The sequence below is a fragment of the Bradysia coprophila genome, unplaced genomic scaffold (assembly GCF_014529535.1).
Source record: "Bradysia coprophila strain Holo2 unplaced genomic scaffold, BU_Bcop_v1 contig_232, whole genome shotgun sequence".
NCBI lineage: Eukaryota > Metazoa > Arthropoda > Insecta > Diptera > Sciaridae > Bradysia > Bradysia coprophila.
Genome location: NW_023503493.1, coordinates 8,894,110 through 8,914,169, shown reverse-complemented (window position 1 = coordinate 8,914,169; position 20,060 = coordinate 8,894,110). Strand labels below are relative to the sequence as shown.

Here is a 20,060-nt window from a genome sequence, read left to right as displayed (position 1 = left end):
TTCGTATCGAGCAATGTAACAAATTGGCATACGCTTCAAATCACAGTCTCATAAGGGACTGGTATGTGGACTCTTGGTCTTTGAGGAAGGTACAGAAAACCCAACAAATTTTCTTAGAAAATTCGGAATTGAGATTTAATTGGACCAATTCGACGGAATATTTTAATTAACAATTAAAATGATCAATTCTATGTCTGGAAACGGCCTACTGAAATCGGGCCTATTTTTTAGAGAGATCATTTTTCATGTCCCTCGTCAGCCGTGGGAGAAAAACAGCTAAGAAAATTATACTTTTCGGCTTTCGTTGAACTCCCACTGACGACACTAGCCGGATTTTTTTTGAAGGTGGTTTTGTATTCTAGGCATATAAAAATGATTTCTCTAAACAATAGGGAGGGATTCTTTTGAAAAACAGCCTACCGAAATCGGGCTTGTTTTCTAGTGGAACTTTTTATAGGTACCTAGAAAGGACTTCGACCCTAGAAGCCAAAACCACTCTCAAAAAAATTCTTCGAAGCTTTTATGGCTGGTGAAAGGTGATCGAAAGCCGAAAATTTGCACTTTTCTTACCAAAATTTCTCCGGATTCACGAGCCGTACAGGGTCGTGTGGGGTGTCATTAGAAAGGTAATCACATGTACTATTGAGCCGAATAGAGACTCATTGGTTTTAAAATTAATCCACACTGAAATATGTGCAGTTGAAGTTTTCAACAGAAAACTTGCACTTTTCTTACCAATACTTCTCCAGTTACACGAGCCGTACATGGTCGTGTGGGGTATCATTTGAAAGGTAATTTTATGTGCTTTTGGGCCAAATAGGGTCTTATGGGGTTTGGATGCATATGCGATGAAATATGGGCACTTAAACATTTCAACTTCTCATATTTCATCGTAGATGCTTTCAAACCCCCATAAGACCCTATTTGGCCCAAAAGCACATAAAATTACCTTTCAAATGATACCCCACACCACCATGTGCGGCTCGTGTAACTGGAGAAATATTGGTAAGAAAAGTGCAAGTTTTCGGTTGAAAACTTCAACTGCACATATTTCAGTGTGGATTAATTTTAAAACCAATGAGTCTCTATTCGGCTCAATAGTACATGTGATTACCTTTCTAATGACACCCCACACGAGCCTGTACGGCTCGTGAATCCGGAGAAATTTTGGTAAGAAAAGTGCAAATTTTCGGTTTTTGATCACCTTTCACCAGTCACAAAAGCTTCGAAGAATTTTTTTGAAAGTGGTTTTGGGTCCTAGGGTCGAAGTCCTTTCTAGGCACATATAAAAAAGTCCACTGGAAAATGCGTCCGATTTCGGTAGGCTGTTTTTCAAAAGAATCCCCCTTAAAGAGTGACGCACATCTTGAACTAAGTGCACCAAATGGACTAAATTGTATATTATTAAATGCACGAAAACTAAACGGAAATAAGTGCATCATCCTTCGATTCGCAAGCACTGTTGTATTCATCTTCGCGAACAATACAACCACCAATGCTGTACGCCAATCTTGCATCGAACCGCTGTTATTGTTTATTGCACATAATACGAAAATGAATTTGAAAGAATAACAACAAAAAAGGCAGCGAAAAGCCACACAAAATAACTTGTAAATAACATGGCGGATAATTTAATATTCAATTCGAAAAAGTTGATCCGTACACTCACCATTGTTTATCGAATGTATGAGATCTCCAATATCCGACCATTAAATGAAGTGGTGCAGACGAACATAAAATGTTTCTTAGAATAATAAATATCAGAAAATTTCGTTTTATGATAACTATCACACACTGACTGTCGAGAGTCGCTGGTATTATAGTTTTAACACTTAACACTTCACCACCAATACGTTTTGTTTGGTAATATAAGATTCAACAGTCGCACATAAGAATAAGAAACTCATTTGCAGAATTCTTATTGGAAATAAACCAGAAAAAGTTAAACTTTTGCTCGTAGGAGCCACCTTGCAATCCAAAAATGATTAAAACTTTTCCGGTTGATTTATGTTTATAGACTCTCTGTCAGTCCGTCTCATTGTCACCACATAAAATCATCAACAAGTTAAATAACAAAACTATAAAAATGAACTTTAATCGGCACTGAATGGTTTCGAAAATGAAGAGAATTTAATTGCCGTCGAAATTACCGTTCAACAGTTTTGTGTTGGAAAAAAACACGTCCGTCGGCTGTACAATACACGTTAAAACTAAAAAAAACATTCACTCGAAAATATACAAAACAATTTTTTTTTTATTATCCGTGTGTATAGTGCATAGCCCTCATCGAGAAGTCCGTACAAAGACAACACAAATTTAAGACTTTTTTTTGTTGGTTGAAAGAAATAAAAGAACTGACAGAGATATGAGTAAAGTACTTAGCGAACGATAGATACAAAAATATAAAAGTTGAGTATCAGAACTGGTTGGGGTCTTACTGGAATTTCAAGTGATGAGAATCAGAATTTTTAATTTTTTTTTTCTTTCCTTTTTTCATTAAAATTTGTACGTACACCAACAACAGCCACATTTCTATACATGTAATGTACATGTGTGCAATTTATGTATATATTTGAATGTTAATGTTAACCAGCGACACTGAAATGTACACACAGTTTCTTTCTCGCCTCTCGTTGTTTATTTACTTCTCTTTTTCGTTATGCACTTTATGTGTCTGGTCGAAGTGTACATTTCGATTCATGAAAGAGATGTTCAAAGAGCATCAGTACAATCTTCAATTCGAAACCATTGACGGACGGATCATGGGTTATCGACAATGAAGATACAAATTGACTATGGAGCTGGCGCTGACGTTAGTAAAAACTGACATTGGTTAAAACCAATGAAGTAAAAGATTAAATTACCATCTTAACTGTCAAGAAAATTCACTTAGATCAAGTAACATATTCGATAACTGACCGAATGATAATATCATGCTGGCCGTTTGTGAACCGAATACAAATCTTTAAGAAGACATTCACAGTCGATTTCTAACGTTGGTTTGACGTTACGTAATGCAGAAAACTGCCAATGTCAAGACTATCCCTTATTTGCGCTGGTAGCCAGACACTCGTTTCATTGGCTCCAACGCACTTCAAGCAAAAGTGCTATTAATGACAGCTGCCAAATAGAGTACTTTTTGTATGAAATTTTATCCCCACTCTTTTTCTTCTTCTTCTTCTTTTTCAGCCTGTTTCTGTCCACTGCTGGACGTAGGCCTCCCCAATTCTTTTCCATTCCGAACGATTAGTTGCCACTTGTTACCAATTTGCGCCTGCAATTCTCTTTATACCATTACTCCATCTCTCTGGTGGTCTACCTCTAGGTCGTGTTTTAGGTGGTCTCCAGTTCATGATCTTTTTGGTCCAACGTTCGTCCGTCCTTCTTGCAATATGTCCCGCCCAGCTCCACTTTAAAGATGCTATTTTTTCCATGACATCAACGACTTTTGTTTGTTGTCGAATCCATTGATTTGTCATTCTATCTCTGAGCGTAATTCCAAGCATACTTCGTTCCATAGCTCTTTGTGCCACTCTTAATTTATTTTCGGAAGCTTTTGTTAACGTTAACGTTTCCGCTCCATATGTGAGCACAGGAAGGACACACGTATCGAACACTTTACGTTTCAGACTATTGTTCATTTTGCTTTTGAAAATTAGCCTGAGTTTTCCGAACGCTGCCCATGCAAGACCAATTCTACGTTTTATATCTGCAGCTTGGTTGTCTAGACCCAACTTCAATTTGTGACCTAGGTACACATAACTGTCGACTCGTTCAATGACAGTATCACCGATTTTAATGTCTCTGTCGTCGTCAATGTTTGTCATGATTTTCGTTTTTGACAAATTCATCTTGAGACCGACTTTGTTTGACTCCTCTGTTGCAACATAATTTGCGCCTGATCTACATCAGCTGCCATCAGGGAGATGTCATCTGCGAAACGGAGATTACTCAGGTATTCTCCATTTATGTTGATACCCATTTCACTCCAGTCTAATTTCTTAAAAACACTCTCCAGAATCGATGTGAATAACTTAGGTGATATGGTGTCACCCTGTCGTACACCTCGGCCAATTCTGAATTTTTCAGTGCTTTTATGAAGTTTTATACACGACGTTGCGTTTTAACACTCTTTTTACAGTGTAAAATTTTGTATGGAGCACTGTCAAGTCTCAGTACCCTACTTAAAATACCACTTTTGCTTGAAGTGCGTTGTTGGTTCACATGTAACTGATATAACTGGCTACTTTTCGCAATGAATTGTAATGGAATCTGATCAGATTCAAGTCACCTGATTTAGTTCAGGATATAAATCCGGTTTTCTTATATCTATTATGATAACTCTGGACCATCTATATCTTTCTCTCTGCAAAATGAGGAATTGCAACTATAAATAACTTGATACGTTTGAGGACTCATTACTTGCGATGATCACTTGGTCTTGGTCTTTATGTGTTTTTATAAAAAAGAAATTGTTAAGGCTGATGAAGTACAAGATTTGGGGTTAAGCACTAGTTGAAGTTTTAAATAAACGAATTAGCCGACCTCGTGATTATACTTCCATACGCTTACCTATTCTACAAGTTTGATAAAATTGTGACTCACATGGGAGATCTCTTTCATCCGAGTAATTTGGACTACAGCGTCACCGAATGATTAGGGAGACAATTTTCGAGGAGTAACTACTCACCCATGAGCTCTGTAATCTTGATTCTTGTAGAATGTTAACTCTCCATTTCTAATGAACGCTCTCGTAAACGCTCCAGGCAACATCTTCTTTCAAAAAACCTTTTTATTCATTCCAACGATCTACACATACGGATCAACGTCCTTTTTATTCCGTTCGTTTTGCGTCTCTGCACCGACTGCACAGGCTAGAAGCGTATTCACACTCTTCTCCTCAGCAGCACCATACACATAACCGTTGGCCTTGTCAATTAGATTTTTCAATCGCAACAAACTACTGTCACTGTTACAGTCCAGCGGCTGAAACGACACCAAACCGTAGTCCTCGACCATCGAAACAATTGCCGCATTCAGTTTGGCATATTTTTTCATGCCCGGTGCATCGTCCAATGCTTGTAGTAGGTAGTCTAAGTCCAAGACGTCGGTGTAAAAGTCCAAATTGAAATGTAGCTTGGAGTCGTACTGTTTGAACAGATCGGCTTTGCTGAGTACATTGACGTGTGGTAGGCCCATTTGAAGCATTGTGTTCAATGAGAGCATCAAGGTGGAAATAAATTTCGTCGGTTCGGAACAGTAGTGCGAATCGATTAAATGTACGGTACAGAGGTGATAGCCCAGTGATTCCAATTTGCCGAAAATGTTTGCCATCGATCGATGATGCGTATACAACTCTACTTGACCGGGACAATCGAAAATGAAATAGTTGGAGGGGGATGTCTTAAGTTGTTCCAGTAGCCAATCAAAGTTTGCTTCTAAGAACTCCATGCAGTACATTAGGGCTCCTAAATAAAGAGACGTCCGTTGGTAAATTGACCAAATCGAAAAATTTTCTTCAAAGGCAGGGGATACTAACCGTTCGGTCCTAAATTGTAGTGTTCCATTACATCTTCTACGGTTATCAATTTCATCACATCTATGGATGGTTCGTACAACATTTGTTCATTAGCCGGATCCAAATTGACAACTGTTGCTTTGCGTTCGAGTTTCTTGTAGAATTCATGAACCTTGTGGCAGTATGTAGTCTTGCCTGCTTGTGCACAAGTTATTAGTCAAAGAATTGTGAAATACATTTTTGGAAAATTTTACCGGAACCTGGTGGACCGATGACAAGCTGTGCATACAATGGATTCGAATATTTTAAGTTTGGCTGGACTGAATGATTTGTCGCTAGCATTTTGGTTGAATTAAATTTCTGTTGACTTTAACTTTGAACAATTGCAGATAATGTAAACAAACAACAACCGATGTGTTCCGAGATGTTTTGACAGTTTCGACTGACATTTGTTGAGATGCGTTTGATGCGTTTGATGTCATTCTACCATCGATACGTCATCGATATTACATCGACATTACGATGAGTTTAAAGTTAAATAAAAAGAGAGGGAAAGTTTAATTTGATATTCCAATCGAAATGACAATAATGGCGGTATTTTAGCAGACATCTCTGAAAAGAAGCAATCCAATTGACGGAGTCTTAGAGAAGATAAGACCGAAGTAAATTGCAGGAGATACCAAAACCCCATATTATTGGCTATGCCTAACGCACTTCAAGCAAAAGTGTTCCGAGTGACAGCTGTCAAATATCGTACTATTTTGTATGAAAATGTTTTTTCACAGTGTTTTACAGCTATATGACACACTGTCAAGTTTCAGTACCACGTTTAGAGTACCACTCACACTCATGCTAAGCAACAACATGCAACTACGCCCAGACATTACCCCACACAAATGAAAAGAAACAATATATTTGAGGATGTTGAAGAGATGTTGAACACCGAAGGAGATGGCAGGAGATTCGAAAACTCCATCAGCTCCTATGCACTTTTGTGAAGAAAAGATGCTCAAAGTTCATTCTCGTAAGAACCCAGATAAAAAAAACCTTTGTTCCCTACTCCCTGGCCTTATCACTTCTATTAAGGGAATTTCCCTGTCTTCGATAAGAAGTCGTTGACAAAGTCATCTGATGATGGTAGATCCTCATCTTGGAGTTAATGATGCCCTAAGGCACACCTTTCTCAGGTGCCAAGCCACAAGAACAATAGAGTCGATGGGTCGTTAAGCTTGCAGTATTTCGTGACTGAATTACTCGCCTGATTTTCGATCTCGTAAGTATCTGATACATAAGTCCAGACGCGCAGGTCTTCCATCTGTGGAAGAACACAATATAATTGAAGGGATTTTAGAGAACATAGATGCTAAGAACATAGCCAGAAATGCCAAATATTTTTGACTTTGCCATTTGTAAAACAAAAACTTGCTCAATCTACCTGCGTATTCGAATTGGTAATGAGGAATCTCGCGCCGGCGTCACTCACAATGACTCGTAAAGTGACATTCTCCTTATACAAAATATGACATTTTGTGTATCATTGTGAATCACTCCAGCGCGAGATTCCTAGCAGCCTTCGAATTTTGTATCGACTGTTGCATTAACTTTAACAACATAGTTGAGAGGGTTGCTAGGAATCTCGCGCCGCGTCATTCACAATAATTATCATTTTGACACATTTTGTATAAGGAAGATGTCACTTTGTGAATTATTGTGAATGACGCGGCGCGAGATTCCTCAACACCGTTGAGAGGGTTTCAGAGAAGATTGAAGCGAATTAAATGGCAGGAAATATCAAAAATCAAGTTTCTAGGTGGTGCCTCTGAGGGAAAACTTGATCTATGTACCTGATCATAAGATTTTATACATAAGCCCAGACGCACCCAAAAGATATCTATGAAAATAGACAATCCAATTGAAGAAGTCTTAGAGAAGATAGAGCCGAAGTATATGGCAGGAGGTACCAAAAATCCATTTTTTTGGCTGTGCCCGTTTGTGAACCAAAAGTACCTAGCAAATTCCAAAGACATTTCCTTTTGTAAACTCTTTCAAAATATATTTTTCCAAAAAAATCTTCATCTTTTTTACAACTTAAAAATAATTCACAAATATGTTTGTTGTGTGTTCTACTATCTTTTCTACATATTTTAATGGTCATCTGAGTAAACATTTCATTTCAATTAAATTTATAATTTATAATTATTCTGGCTAGTTTTACGTTTATTTCCGCGGTATTTATATTTAAAAAAAAAGTTTGTTAGGTAGATCGTTGTAGTTATTGTCCGTCGACTTGTTTCTAGGCTTCTACTTTGCTACACCTACGTACTACAACCAGAACACAATTTTCGAAAACGTCCTCTTCAACGCAATGGGTTACAAATTACTCATGGCATAGAGTCACGCCGTAAGTGTGCTAAACAATTCAAAATGGAAAGTGTATCGCAGCGTTAAATCGTCGCCATTCTCATTAGCGTTGAATTGTTTCTCGTTCATTTCTTCATTAGCTTGTTGACTTAAAATTTATTGTCTTAGACGCACTTAAAGCATCAAAACCACTGCGTTCCAACCTTATGTACATAAAGAAGGGTGGTCATTCCGTTAAAAAAAATTCTGTTCTGTGATTTGTTTTCGAGGCTTAACAGTCAGTGCCCTTTCAGTGATCTTAAGTTCCAAATTTAAATTAAAAACTTAGAAATGCATTGTAAGAGCACCGTGTTAGGCTGATTTGATTGTTCTACCAGAAACCATTTAAATCAATGTGTGCCTAACGACCTTACATACATCCTTCCCGTCTGTAAGTTTAAATGTATATTCGCCTGTCAGTTTTACAGTTGGCAACAAGTTATACAGATTTTGCAGCAATTTAACAAATTTTTATAAACTTTTCATTTTTATCCTTTTTAAGTAAATAAGCACCTAGTGGACAACCTATTTCAAAAAATATATTTTTTTTATATCACTGCTCTACATTGCAACACTAACAGTACTATCTATTCACTACCATAATATCTATACACAATTCATCGTCATCTTCATTAGAATAATTTTTGAATTTCTAAAACAAAAATATTTTCTATAAATTCACTTTACATATAAATTTCCCTACGGTAAGTTCAAATTCGAACAAAGGATGGCTGAATGAGCTAATATTATTATTTATACGGATAGTTGAAAGTCGATCCAGGTTCTAGACATTTACAGGTAACACCGATATTCAGACAATATCTTTTGTAGACAATTCTTAGTGACTGCGAACATTTTGCTAGCAATTCCAACTTCCAACGGAATAGATTGGATAAAGAGTTGAGAATTTATCTTCGAAGCCCTTAAAGATTATAAGCAGATTATGTTTTCCAACTTTTTTTTATGTTGCTGAATGTGGCTTTTGCAGCTCGAGCCGGAGGCGATGCAACCACACAAGTCAAAATACAAAGTACCAAACAATTACGTAAGTTATTTTACTCAGTAAGTCCCCGGAAAATGAGCTTTGACGCTCATTTCTATGGTGTAGTCACAAGTCACCAGATAAAATCAAATTTCCTACTTTTTCCCGTAGTTCAGCTCAGGTTAGAAAAAGACTCTTTTCTAGCCTGCATTTTGAAAAGTAAATTTACTCACTACTCCGCCGGAAAACGGAGTCATTACTTCACTAGCACTCTTCTCCAGGTCTAAGTGAGTAAAATAACTTGCTTCCTTACATTCTTTGGAATTTCTTATTTTGCCAGGTTAGAGAGTTGCAACCCGAGCCGAAGGCAAGTGCTGCAATTACACGAGACCAAACACAAGTTCCTAAAAAAGGGCGCATTTTAAGCATTCTATTCTCGAAAAACAGAGACAGAATTTTGGGTTGAAATGGCACTGCGATGCTATCATTCTAATACTCGATGAGTTACCACCAAAAGCCGTTTCTAATGAATGAGAGCTGAGTAACCTCACAGCGCACATTTTGTATTAGTTTAATCAACGCACTTCAAGCATGAGTTGTACTCTTAAGAGAGTACTGAAACTGAACAGTGTATCAAACAAATTTTGGCACTGTAAAAGAATCTGGAAACATTTTGCATACAAAGTAGTACTCATTTGGCAGCACCTTTGCTTGAAGTGCGTTCGTTTAATCCAAAATGTACCGACAAAACCTGGCTCACTTGATTTGTCAATTTTTCTGTGCTTGTCGTTGATTTATTTAAGTCTGTTTGGCTAGAGATGGAGCTTTTCCCGAAGTGTTAGTCTGAGTCATTTAATGTGTACAAAATTTCATCAGAATTACTGGTACCAAGGAAATCAACGATGGCCTCACACTCGAAAAAATAACCTGGTCGTCCAGGCTCTTAGACAAATTTTACATAGACTGGTTTTTCGTACACACAAAATTTTCCTCTCTCTCTCTATCTCTCTCTCTCTTCACTCTCGTTGTTGTTCAGTTTATCAGCGCTAATTTTCATGAAAGAGTTAATTATCGATTACTGTGGTGGGCGTTGATTTTCATTTTCGTTGCTGTGGTGTTTTACCGCGAATAAAGTAGAGCAACTCGAGAGTACAGTTTAAAGTCATGTTGTTGAGTAACTTTTGACGCTTTTGCTTCGTCTCGGGCTAATACATTTCACATATTGAAACTTACTTGAGATCTCGATTCATAGTCGCTAGTTGGGTAAATGTAGCTCATTCCTTTTTGTGCTAATATGCCAAAATATTCGACAGGTTTTCTAAATAAAATTGCTCATCCCTTCTGATCTTCAATTACTTTTCCACTGAATTTCTTCCCAACCATCATTGCGAAAACCGAACTAATTCCTATATTGTATCCGACAGTCACTGTATGTGTATAACAAGAAACTATGAAATTCTGGAAGCTTCCTATTGAAATTAAATTAAAAACAAATTAAAAAAGTTTGTGTCTTCAAAGACATTGCACTAGATTGAACGTTCAAAATAAATTAATTTTTTTTGTTCAGAAAATAATTTTTTTTTCATTTCTCTTCGTATCTCTTCAACTAAAATAAAAAGTTTCTTATTGCTAACTTGATTTGTGAAAAAAAAAATTATTTGCAGCCACTTTTTGCGTGTCCGTTTCGGCTTAATCGGCCACTTTTTTCAATAACAACAAAAAAAAAAATTAAAAAAATCTTCAAAACAGAAAAATTTAACGATTTTGGCTCGAATAAAACGACGATTGAGTGTAAAAATTGACGGGCACTTTCCGCAAAAAAAAAAACGGTAACCAACATCAAGCCAGTTCCATTTTACGGTCTCAACGCTGCAATCGTTGCATTGACAATCGGTGCAACAGTGGTCGTCACCGTTTTGATATCTCTCGCCCAGTCCGGGAACGTATTCAAATCCGGATACACAACGGCGCCCCAAGTCGGGAACGTGACCCAAACAACAATCAATGTAAAAATGGTCGGGCCAATTCCTGCGATGCACTGGAAAAAATGACGGGAAAAAAATGTAAGTCGCACGAACGGATCACGTTGCTTCTCTTCAAATTACCATGTCTTTCGTACGAATGTGCGACACACCAGCGACTATAGCATTCGGCGGTGTTCCGACGGGCATATGGAATGCCATACAGCAAGACAGAGCCGCTGGGAACATCAGAAACAGTGGATGCATTTCGATTGCAACAGACATCTCAGCCAGTACCGGCAGTATAATGTTTGCAATGGCTACATTCGATGTGAATTCTGTTAGTAATTGTGCGGTGAAGCAAACGATGAACAGCAATAGCAATGGAGGTAAGTCTTTCAGTGGAATCAATGAATTTCCCAGCATAGCCGACATGCCAGATTTTTTACCACCTTCGGCCAATGCAAAACCACCGCCCAGCAGGAAAATCAAACTCCATGGCACTTTTGAATTGATATATTTCCATGTGATAAGACCCTGTGATGGTGCTTTTGGCAATGTCGCTGCAATGGACAAATTCAATTGGCATGACGAAAGATTTTATCATAAAAAAGTTGCAAAAGTATCTCACAAGGTTTGCCGCTGAAGTAATTCAAACATCCCCAATTGGCGGGGATCATGAACAATGCAATAACGATGAAAATAGCTGGAGTACCGTCCTTGATTTTGGTCTTGGTCAAAAGTTCGGCCCATCCGGTCATAAAGCCTGGAGCTCGTGTAAAGAACAATATAACCGACAAGATGAAGAAAAATGCGACCCATTTTTCGTGCGCTGTTATCGGACCCAATTCCTTGTATTTGCCTTCAATAACCGATCTGGCAACTCGTTCACCTTCCGGACTCAATTGTGATTCTTTGGCTTCCTTGCTGTTCGGTCTGAACATACCCATGTACAGCCATTGCAAATATACCCATGTTAGGAATGTGTAGACTAACATACCTACGACGATCAAAAAGCATTCGTCAATTAAAGCAATTGGACGTAGAGTAATAGCCTCACTGCTCGTCTTACCGGGAATATTGTAGAACATCCATTTCGGGAAGTCCAAACCGGGACTGTTTGGAAAGTATTGCTCATAGATTCCTTTGAACGTCAAATTGGTTCCCGAACCGACAATTGTACCACAACCGCCAAGTGTCGAAGCGTAGGCCGCACCCATGAAATAGCAAATTGTCACTTTCGTCGGGCGTGGTGGTTCGTCACTTTGTTTCTGCTTCAGCATACCCTCTTCTTCGGTTCCCTGTTCATCTTCTTCGTACATTCGACACAATCCTTGCTGAATTGGAGTAGATCTTTGTAAGCAAAAAATAATGGAACGGTTAATTGATGCAACAAACCGATTGTAGTTCTTCCAATACGGCTTGCATAATGGGACACATCATAGCCACAGCAGCTGTGTTTGAAATCCACATGGAGACGAACATGGTTACAGTGATAAGTCCGAAGTTCAGTCTAGAAAAAATTCAGATTTCTTTTAATGAATTCAATTAAACTTTGGAGGATCATTCTTTCGTTTAGTCCATCAAAGAAATTTTTATTCTAGAAGAAGCTGAATCGAATCACTTTGCTCGCTTCGTTCGTATCGCTATACAAAATTAACAAAAACGAGCCAGCAGAACAGTCGGAGCGTTTGCTGCGACTGAGCCCCGTACAAACCCGTATATCTATTGCGTACGTGACCCTAGTGCGTCTGTCACCCTACTTTGACCGTAAGCCTATTGCGCCGGTTAATGTAGTTAAAGTAAAATTATTATGGAATGTGTACATCTTAGAAATTGCGCATAGCGCAATTACGAAGCCCCGTACGACGTTCCTTTCAAATAAAACAAAAATTTCAAATAGCCCTAAAATTTTAATTTATTGAGTATAAATACACATAGGGCCTAGTATCGGCCTCAGTCCGAGGATCCAAATTTAATTATTTTTTCAACAACATTCTATTCGGCCTTTGATTACCTTCCAAATGAAACAAAAATTACGAAAAACGGATGAAATTTGCTCGAGTTATATGTAAAATACACATAGGGCCCTAGTAACGGCCTTAGTCCAAGGACCCAAATTTAATTTTTTTTTCAACAACATTCTATTCGGTGTTCGATTATCTTTCAAATGAAACAAAAATTACGAAAAACGGATGAAATTTGCTCGAGTTATATGTAAAATACACATAGGGCCCTAGTAACGGCCTTAGTCCAAGGACCCAAATTTAATTTTTTTTTCAACAACATTCTATTCGGTGTTCGATTATCTTTCAAATGAAACAAAAATTACGAAAAACGAATGAAATTTACTCGAGTTCAATGTAAAATACACATAGGGCCCTAGTAGTGGCCTTAGTCCAAGGACCCAAATTTAATAATTTTTCAACAACTTTCTATTCGGCGTTCGATTACCTTCCAAATGAAACAAAAATTACGAAAAACGGATTAAATTTACTTGAGTTCTATGTAAAATACACATAGGGCCCTAGTAGCTTTTCACTTCTAAGGCCCTAACTCACGGTCCACTCACCCGATTTTAAAAAACTTTTTTTTCCTGGATTGGTATTGACAATACCTATCATTTGCCGGGTCATTTACATTTCCATCGTTTATTTTGCCATAAATATCACCATAAGACCTTAAATCACTTAGGTGGCCCTAACTCACGAAGGGCCGACCCGAATATGCCCATCTTCGAACTTAGCCTCACTATTTTGACTATCTTTCAGGGGAAAAAAAATTTTGATATCGGATTTGATTTACTCAAGATATCGACGTGACGGACAGACGGCCCAAATTTTTATTGCGGATTCGTCATCTATGAACATAGGCAAACACTTTGCCCTTACCGTCTGCTTCGAATTCCATCAATTACACACGGCATCGTAATCCTATAAGCCCCTTTGTACTTCGTACGGGGCTAAAAAGTCCGTCAAGAAATCCCTAAAGTCTGTTTTCAAAAACATTTCTAAGCTGTAAATGATGGTTGGGTATCATTGATTAGATAATTTTGTTACAAAAAAATTATGCTGAAAACATAATAATTAATGGAGAATCGAATATGGTAATTTGGCGACTAAAAAAAGACCCAGTCTGGCACTCAGTCTGGTCTAATATATATCGAAAAAGTTTGGTTCGCTTACAACAACAAAAACATCTTGAGCACAACTTTCAAAGCCAATTAAAAAATCGCCAATAGATTGAAAGCTTTGGATACCTAAACAATCAGATAAGAAAAGCAGTGAAGGTCTCATCCCGAATCTGGTACTTCAAAAAATTGTTTCCGGATGCTAGGGGTGATTGAAATAAAAGATGTTTGCTTGTGCAGACGACATATTAATACGGTACCATCTGTAGAAGCATTCGCTTTGCAACTTTTTTTTACAAAACATTTTGACCCTGAGAACACTCCAACCTGCAAATTGATATCAACAACACGAAATCGCATAATAAAATGACGGATATTGTCATTGACATTAGCCATAGGAATCACGATCGATTTTACTGCTTAGATTCTTTAACGGTACAAAAGCTAAAAGCAAATCCACTTCAACACCTGTGGAGCTTCCGCGGGTATAGTAATAACATAGATCGTACGAACGGTTGAGAACAGATTAAACATTTTAGAATATTTTAATTCAAGGATGGCTGTCTATTTTTATAACCAAGTTGATTTATGTGGTTCGACTTACTTAGCTTAACTCAATTTTATTTTTCTGTTTTATCATTCGGAAGTTAGCAACAATCATTTTGTATATGGTTTAGTAATCTCGATAAATATTTGATCCCGTTAAAAAGTAGCTTGACTCATTTATACACTGGAAGGTCTTTCCAAACTCCCGGAAAATCAAATAAGATTATGAGTGACGTTGTGACATGTTCAACTACAGTTTACTATTTCGCAATGAAAATCTACAAAAAGTAAAAAAAAAAAATTGGATGAAAATCCCTCGTCAGTCATTTTTTGCGTGATTATGGAATAGTTAAAAAATGACTAACCAAACAGCACAGCTCATCGACTTTGATAAGAAGTGAACATACATTAAACCATTTCTTAAACTATTATTTGCCAACTAAAGTGGTTGGTGTGTCTTCCGTTTGTTTTGTGACATTCCTCTAAATTTCGCTTAAATATTTAAATTATGGATCATTGTTATTGTTGTACAGGGGCCGTGTTAATAGTCATAAAGTTTTTGTCTGACGACTTTTCGTTTTAAAGAGAAAAAATGTTTTAAACGGACGCATCAAAGTAACATCAGGAACAATGGGCAGGTCGCTCGATTGTGTAAATCGGAAGAGGTCAGACAAAATCGAAAATAGCGAAAAGTAATCATACCTTTAGAGGTAAGTATGTTGAAACTATTTTTCGCAAACAGTTGGGAAATTTTGGAAAACATTTTTCTAAAAATAGTCCCTGCCAGTGTTTCAAAAGAACTGGAACAGAACTGAAATGAAAATTTCTGGAAATGAATAAAAGAGAGCCGCAGAAGATGAAAGAGAAGTAAATATAATTCGGACACAGTGCCGCTTTTAGCTTTTGGGCGCCATCGGGCAATTGGAAAAATAGGCGCCAATTTAGTAAAGCTAAATTTATTTTTAAGGACCTCGGGCGCCATTTTCTTCTGCTCCACTTCGGGCGCCATGGGCATTTGCCCATTTGGCCCATATGGAAAAGGCGGCACTGTTCGGACAACTTGTCTTAAGAGATATGTCGAAATGTATACCGTGTTAAGCGAGCAAGAGGATCAGTTAAAATTAACTGGCCTCGAAGGAAGTGTCAACAATTTATGAATGAACGTAATAATACCTCAAGACGAATTATAATTAACCGGTCTTCGGTATTCTTGTTCTAGTCTGGCCATAATCAGTTCTTGTTGAAGTAGACACAAAGTCTGAGTTATACAAGGAGTTATATGAATGACCTAAGCACAAAAACAAATTATGTTCTCGGTGCCACATTCAAAATCAACGTAGACCAAACCACTCTCTCTCTCTTTTCAACCAATATCCACTCGAACCAAGAAAATTATTATTCATCAAATTAGCATCAGAAATTTACATAAACAATCAGTTCTCTCACATGTTAAGTTCAAGAGGTAAGCTATGCTGATAGCAATGAACTAGGCGCAACACGTAACATGCACGACTTATGTCATCATAGTCACACCATACGTGCAAATCATGCCATAGAATCCTAATTATTTCCGAGCCAATAGTAGCTATTTGCTGTGTGATGCTGTTATCATCTATCATTAAACAACATACCATTCCCATGAAAATGGTGCACATGTCCATAAATCAGGCAGGACATTAAAAATCAAATCGCGCTTTTTTAGAATGTTCGATCGAAATCAACGGTCTGCGCGCTTTGGAACAACTCAACGGTTCGAAAATTCATGTCTGCGATTCGTTTAGCAACGCTAAAACCATTTTAAATTTTTCATTTATTGGCCTTAATAGTCATGCATTTATGAATATTCAAATTGGAGAATTGAAACGATATTGTATGCCCGATGCGAGATAATTAACCTTTGAACAATTGATTTCATTTGAATTTTATAAATTAAAAAAAAATTGTGTAGCGACTAGAGTAACCACTATCTGGGTTACGCGTTGTGCCGTATGTAACACATAACAGCAGTAATAAAGTTTTATTTTGTTTATTTAAAGAAGAGGTCATTGCGATAAGAGACCGTGTGGTCTTAGTGGAAATTAGTTCGTTAAAAGAGACGAGACGAAAGAAAATAGAATTGAAGACAGAAAAAACCGACGACGAAGGAAATAATGTTATCTACAATCTCTTCAACAGAATAAAAAAAAGCACAAAGCCATGACAGTGACAATGCCATAACGTAATGACTCGAGACTCGAAGTATAACATTAATCTGAAATGTGTTAAGTCGTTCTTACAATAACCGATTGAAAATAGATTTCTGGAAATAAAAATATGAAAAAATATTGCGCGGTAGAAATACACGTCACGGCAATAAATGAGTATACCACACACATAACCAACTATCAGTACAAAAAAAGAATCAACATTTGTAATCTTTTTCAACTCGTGATGAAGGCCAACGCGAAAATATGTTACGCGAACCCATTTTCATTCAGTTATATAATACTATACGCTTGCACGCGCACATACGTTTAATGTTTTCAGTTTGTTTTTTTAGGAAAGGTGGGTATATACGGTTTGCGTCATCGGCAACTCGGTTAGAATCTATCGCGGTAAGGAGCACTTTCGATAGGAAAAGCGCAGAGCTTACATTCAAATTTTTGTTTAGCAATGTATCCATCGGAACTTCTGCTAGAATTGTTAGGCCGGGTTCAATAAATTTATTGAAACTTTGGCGGTACAGATGTCCGTCCTTTTCTTAAATGTCAGAATGTAAGAAAGGTTCTGCAATCAATTTTCGTAATAGACTTTCGATCATAAATATCTAAATACAGAATGGGGACGTGTTAAATTAGTAAATTACAATAAAAATGAAATTTTATTGATTCAGCTGCATTATTGACGAGCTGACGAGGATCTTTCTTATGAAGCATATTCTATTGATATCGTCATATTATTCAAAACGATGCTAGGTGAATAAATAATTTCATTTTTCTTATAATTCGCTAATCTATGTATTAGATATGATGAACTGGCATTAGAATTTGACATTTTTTTTAGAACAACATAGAAAATGCGCTCGGCATCGCAACTAACTTAGATTAAGCTCTTACCTCCTCTGACTGCACCCAATAATGGATATGACTTTTAAGGCCGTTCGTTTATGTAAATTACAAAATTCAACCGCCAGTGCGATAACCAAACCACCGATAAACATCAGCATTGTCTCTTTCATGTACATCATGCATGTTGTTTCAGTGTCCTGGATGGATAAAATTTACTATCAACAATTTCTGTTCACAGGAAAACGAACAAGCAAAAACACTTACTAAAATGCCTAAACAAGGAAATAGGACAATCGGTATCATAGATGTGATTGGTAGAGGTAGTGCTTCTGTAACCCAGTACACTGTCATCAGCAGTACAACGTACATACATCTGAATTGCTGTAAAATGGTAAAAAATAAATTATTTTAATTAGCTAAAATTTGGTGCATTAGTTACACATAGTTCAATGAGATTTACGGAATTAAGACGATGTGTTGTGACTTTAAAAACAAAAACTCTCAAGAAATAATTTCATTTAGAAACTACGAGATTTGTTCTTCCCACATGTTCACCTACAGCCTGTGGGCCACAGGTGATAATCATTTATTCTTGAGAAAATGACACATTCCGATCGCTCTAAGAATTCAGAGAAAATTAATGTTTATTTGGACCCCTGAACAGTTTTTGCCTGTACTCCTCGACAAAAAACACTAAAATCTATCTCAATCGAATTATGGTTCTCGCTTCGCTCTGACCGCAAATTTCGCTCTTGTTGGAATTTCTTATTTTGTTTGTTTAAAAAGTGTAAGGGGCAAATTCACATTTAGTATGAATATTGAGGCCCTACGACCGAAATATAGGATATTGACGTATTTGCTTCAGGACGCCAATGTTTGGTTTCCAGAACAATAACAGAAAGAAAAAGAGGATGGTATTTTCTCATTCTTGGACTGACCTTACGGGTCTTGCGAACGAGACCAAAACTTTATATTCGACAGTCTCTGTGTTGTTTATGCAATCGTCAGCAAAAATGTAAATAATACCAGCAGTCGTATTAATTAAAAGATAAAAATAAGCATATTATGCTGTTGATAAAAACAGAATTACAATATAAACGACTCGACGTAGTTGAAATGCAGTGCATTTGAAAGCCATACAAATGTACCGAGGTTTATTGGACCATAAAAATATTAGAAATATTTTTGTTTTATTGATCGAAAAGACTCAAGTATACAGAAGATTTCACTTGTGGAAATTAAAAATAAATTTTTTTAATTATTCATTTCCCATTCGCATGTAAATTAATTACTTGATATCGAATGAAACTTTTTGCGGCAGAGCGTTATAATTATTTGGAGGTAATTAGGCGTATTAAGTCCTATGAATAAAGGTAAACTTGCTGAACTACGAGGCAATTTTAATGGGATCCCAAAATATGATTCTATTGGAATAGGCGAGAGAAGTTATTTTCAATCGAAGTGAAACATTATTACGAGTAAAAAATTATTCAACGATATGCTTCCAAAGGTGTCCGATGAAAGTTTAATAGTCATTTACATACTTTTGTTTGTACCAGGACCGAAAGTGGCGGATTACCACCCTAGTGATCCTAGTGATGCAAAGTAAATTGACATTAAGCTCAAAAGTACGTGAAGTCCATTACATAACTCGAGATAAAGATGGAAAGTCTCGTTTTCTAGTATTTATTGACCTTGGCTTCGCCTTGGATCAACAAAATACACACTAAAACTCTACTTTTCATCTTTTTATCCCTTGTTATGTAATAGACTATTTCATGCTACATGCGTCGAAACCGTACTTTTCATGTTTCGAGCACTACTTTCGACGCTTCCATTATATGCCATGGACATATGGAGCGTGTAAAATACATTACATAGCTCGGGATAAAAATGAAAAGTCCCGTTTTCGGCTACGCCTCGGATCACCAAAATACACACTAAAATTCTACTTTTCATCTTTTTATCCCTAGTTATGTAATTATTACTCAATTGATTGACGTTTAACTTCGTGCAGAGCATTTCGATAATTCAGTATTGAATGGATTCAATATTCGACATGTTTGACAGTTGAATGAATGAATAATAGTTTTACAAGTCTACTATTTCCTAGCCGACTCTAACAATCTGGTATCGTGTCTGACGTTTGGAGGGTCGTAAACATGATCTATATGCGCTTTCTTTTGAAAGTTAAAGAATTTCGAGAGTTATTCTCATGATTAGACTTTACTAAGATCTAAAAAATTTATCTCAGTTGATAATTGTTAGGAAAAGTGTTGCTCTCAACAATGCAATGAAACTGTTTCATTGCCTGTTTAAGCATTTTTATGCGAAAGTTATAACAAATTCAAAGCTCGAGCGCATTAGGTGGCGTAAATGATCGACGAAGTTCGTGAAAAATGGCATGATTTAGATAGACATAAGAACATGCCAATCTCAAGGTTTGGACAATATTAGGCTCCAAAAAGCTCTGTCT

General features: G+C 37.0%; 3 protein-coding genes across 4 annotated transcripts in view; all 3 read right to left on the bottom strand.

The window, feature by feature from the left end:
- LOC119076436 (coiled-coil domain-containing protein AGAP005037) overlaps positions 1 to 2,377 on the bottom strand; it is a 170,102-nt gene extending 167,725 nt beyond the window's left edge. Inside the window, exon 1 of the mRNA XM_037183196.1 lies at positions 1,670 to 2,377. The gene's annotated coding sequence lies outside the window, so the exon portion shown is untranslated. The remainder of the gene's footprint in view (positions 1 to 1,669) is intronic.
- A 2,395-nt stretch (positions 2,378 to 4,772) lies between these two features.
- On the bottom strand, positions 4,773 to 5,958 carry LOC119076435 (GPN-loop GTPase 2). Its single transcript, XM_037183185.1, has 3 exons — positions 5,773 to 5,958; positions 5,540 to 5,713; positions 4,773 to 5,468 (listed from the first exon to the last, which is right to left on the bottom strand). Exons 1-3 carry the CDS (start codon positions 5,858 to 5,860, stop codon positions 4,810 to 4,812), a joined length of 921 nt encoding a protein of 306 aa, XP_037039080.1. The 5' UTR covers positions 5,861 to 5,958; the 3' UTR covers positions 4,773 to 4,809.
- Positions 5,959 to 8,584: 2,626 nt separating this feature from the next.
- The window catches only part of LOC119076434 (protein I'm not dead yet), a 29,161-nt gene continuing 17,685 nt past the window's right edge, over positions 8,585 to 20,060 (bottom strand). Inside the window, exons 3-9 of one of the 2 annotated variants that reach the window (XM_037183183.1) lie at positions 17,849 to 17,965; positions 17,633 to 17,781; positions 12,260 to 12,374; positions 11,934 to 12,198; positions 11,493 to 11,861; positions 11,006 to 11,424; positions 8,585 to 10,938 (exon numbers count right to left, since the gene is read on the bottom strand). In XM_037183183.1, coding sequence (XP_037039078.1) covers positions 10,756 to 10,938; positions 11,006 to 11,424; positions 11,493 to 11,861; positions 11,934 to 12,198; positions 12,260 to 12,374; positions 17,633 to 17,781; positions 17,849 to 17,965 — 1,617 coding nt within the window. In that variant the 3' untranslated portion in view covers positions 8,585 to 10,755. The remainder of the gene's footprint in view (positions 10,939 to 11,005; positions 11,425 to 11,492; positions 11,862 to 11,933; positions 12,199 to 12,259; positions 12,375 to 17,632; positions 17,782 to 17,848; positions 17,966 to 20,060) is intronic. The other variant, XM_037183184.1, reaches the window with a different exon arrangement.

Coding starts and splice junctions, on each gene's coding strand:
- LOC119076435 (XM_037183185.1), bottom strand. CDS start 5,860: ATGCTAGCGACAAATCATTCAGTCCAGCCAAACTTAAAATATTCGAAT. Junction 5,714..5,772: donor CATCGGTCCACCAGGTTCCG/GTAAAATTTTCC, acceptor GTGCACAAGCAG/GCAAGACTACATACTGCCAC. Junction 5,469..5,539: donor CTACAATTTAGGACCGAACG/GTTAGTATCCCC, acceptor CTCTTTATTTAG/GAGCCCTAATGTACTGCATG.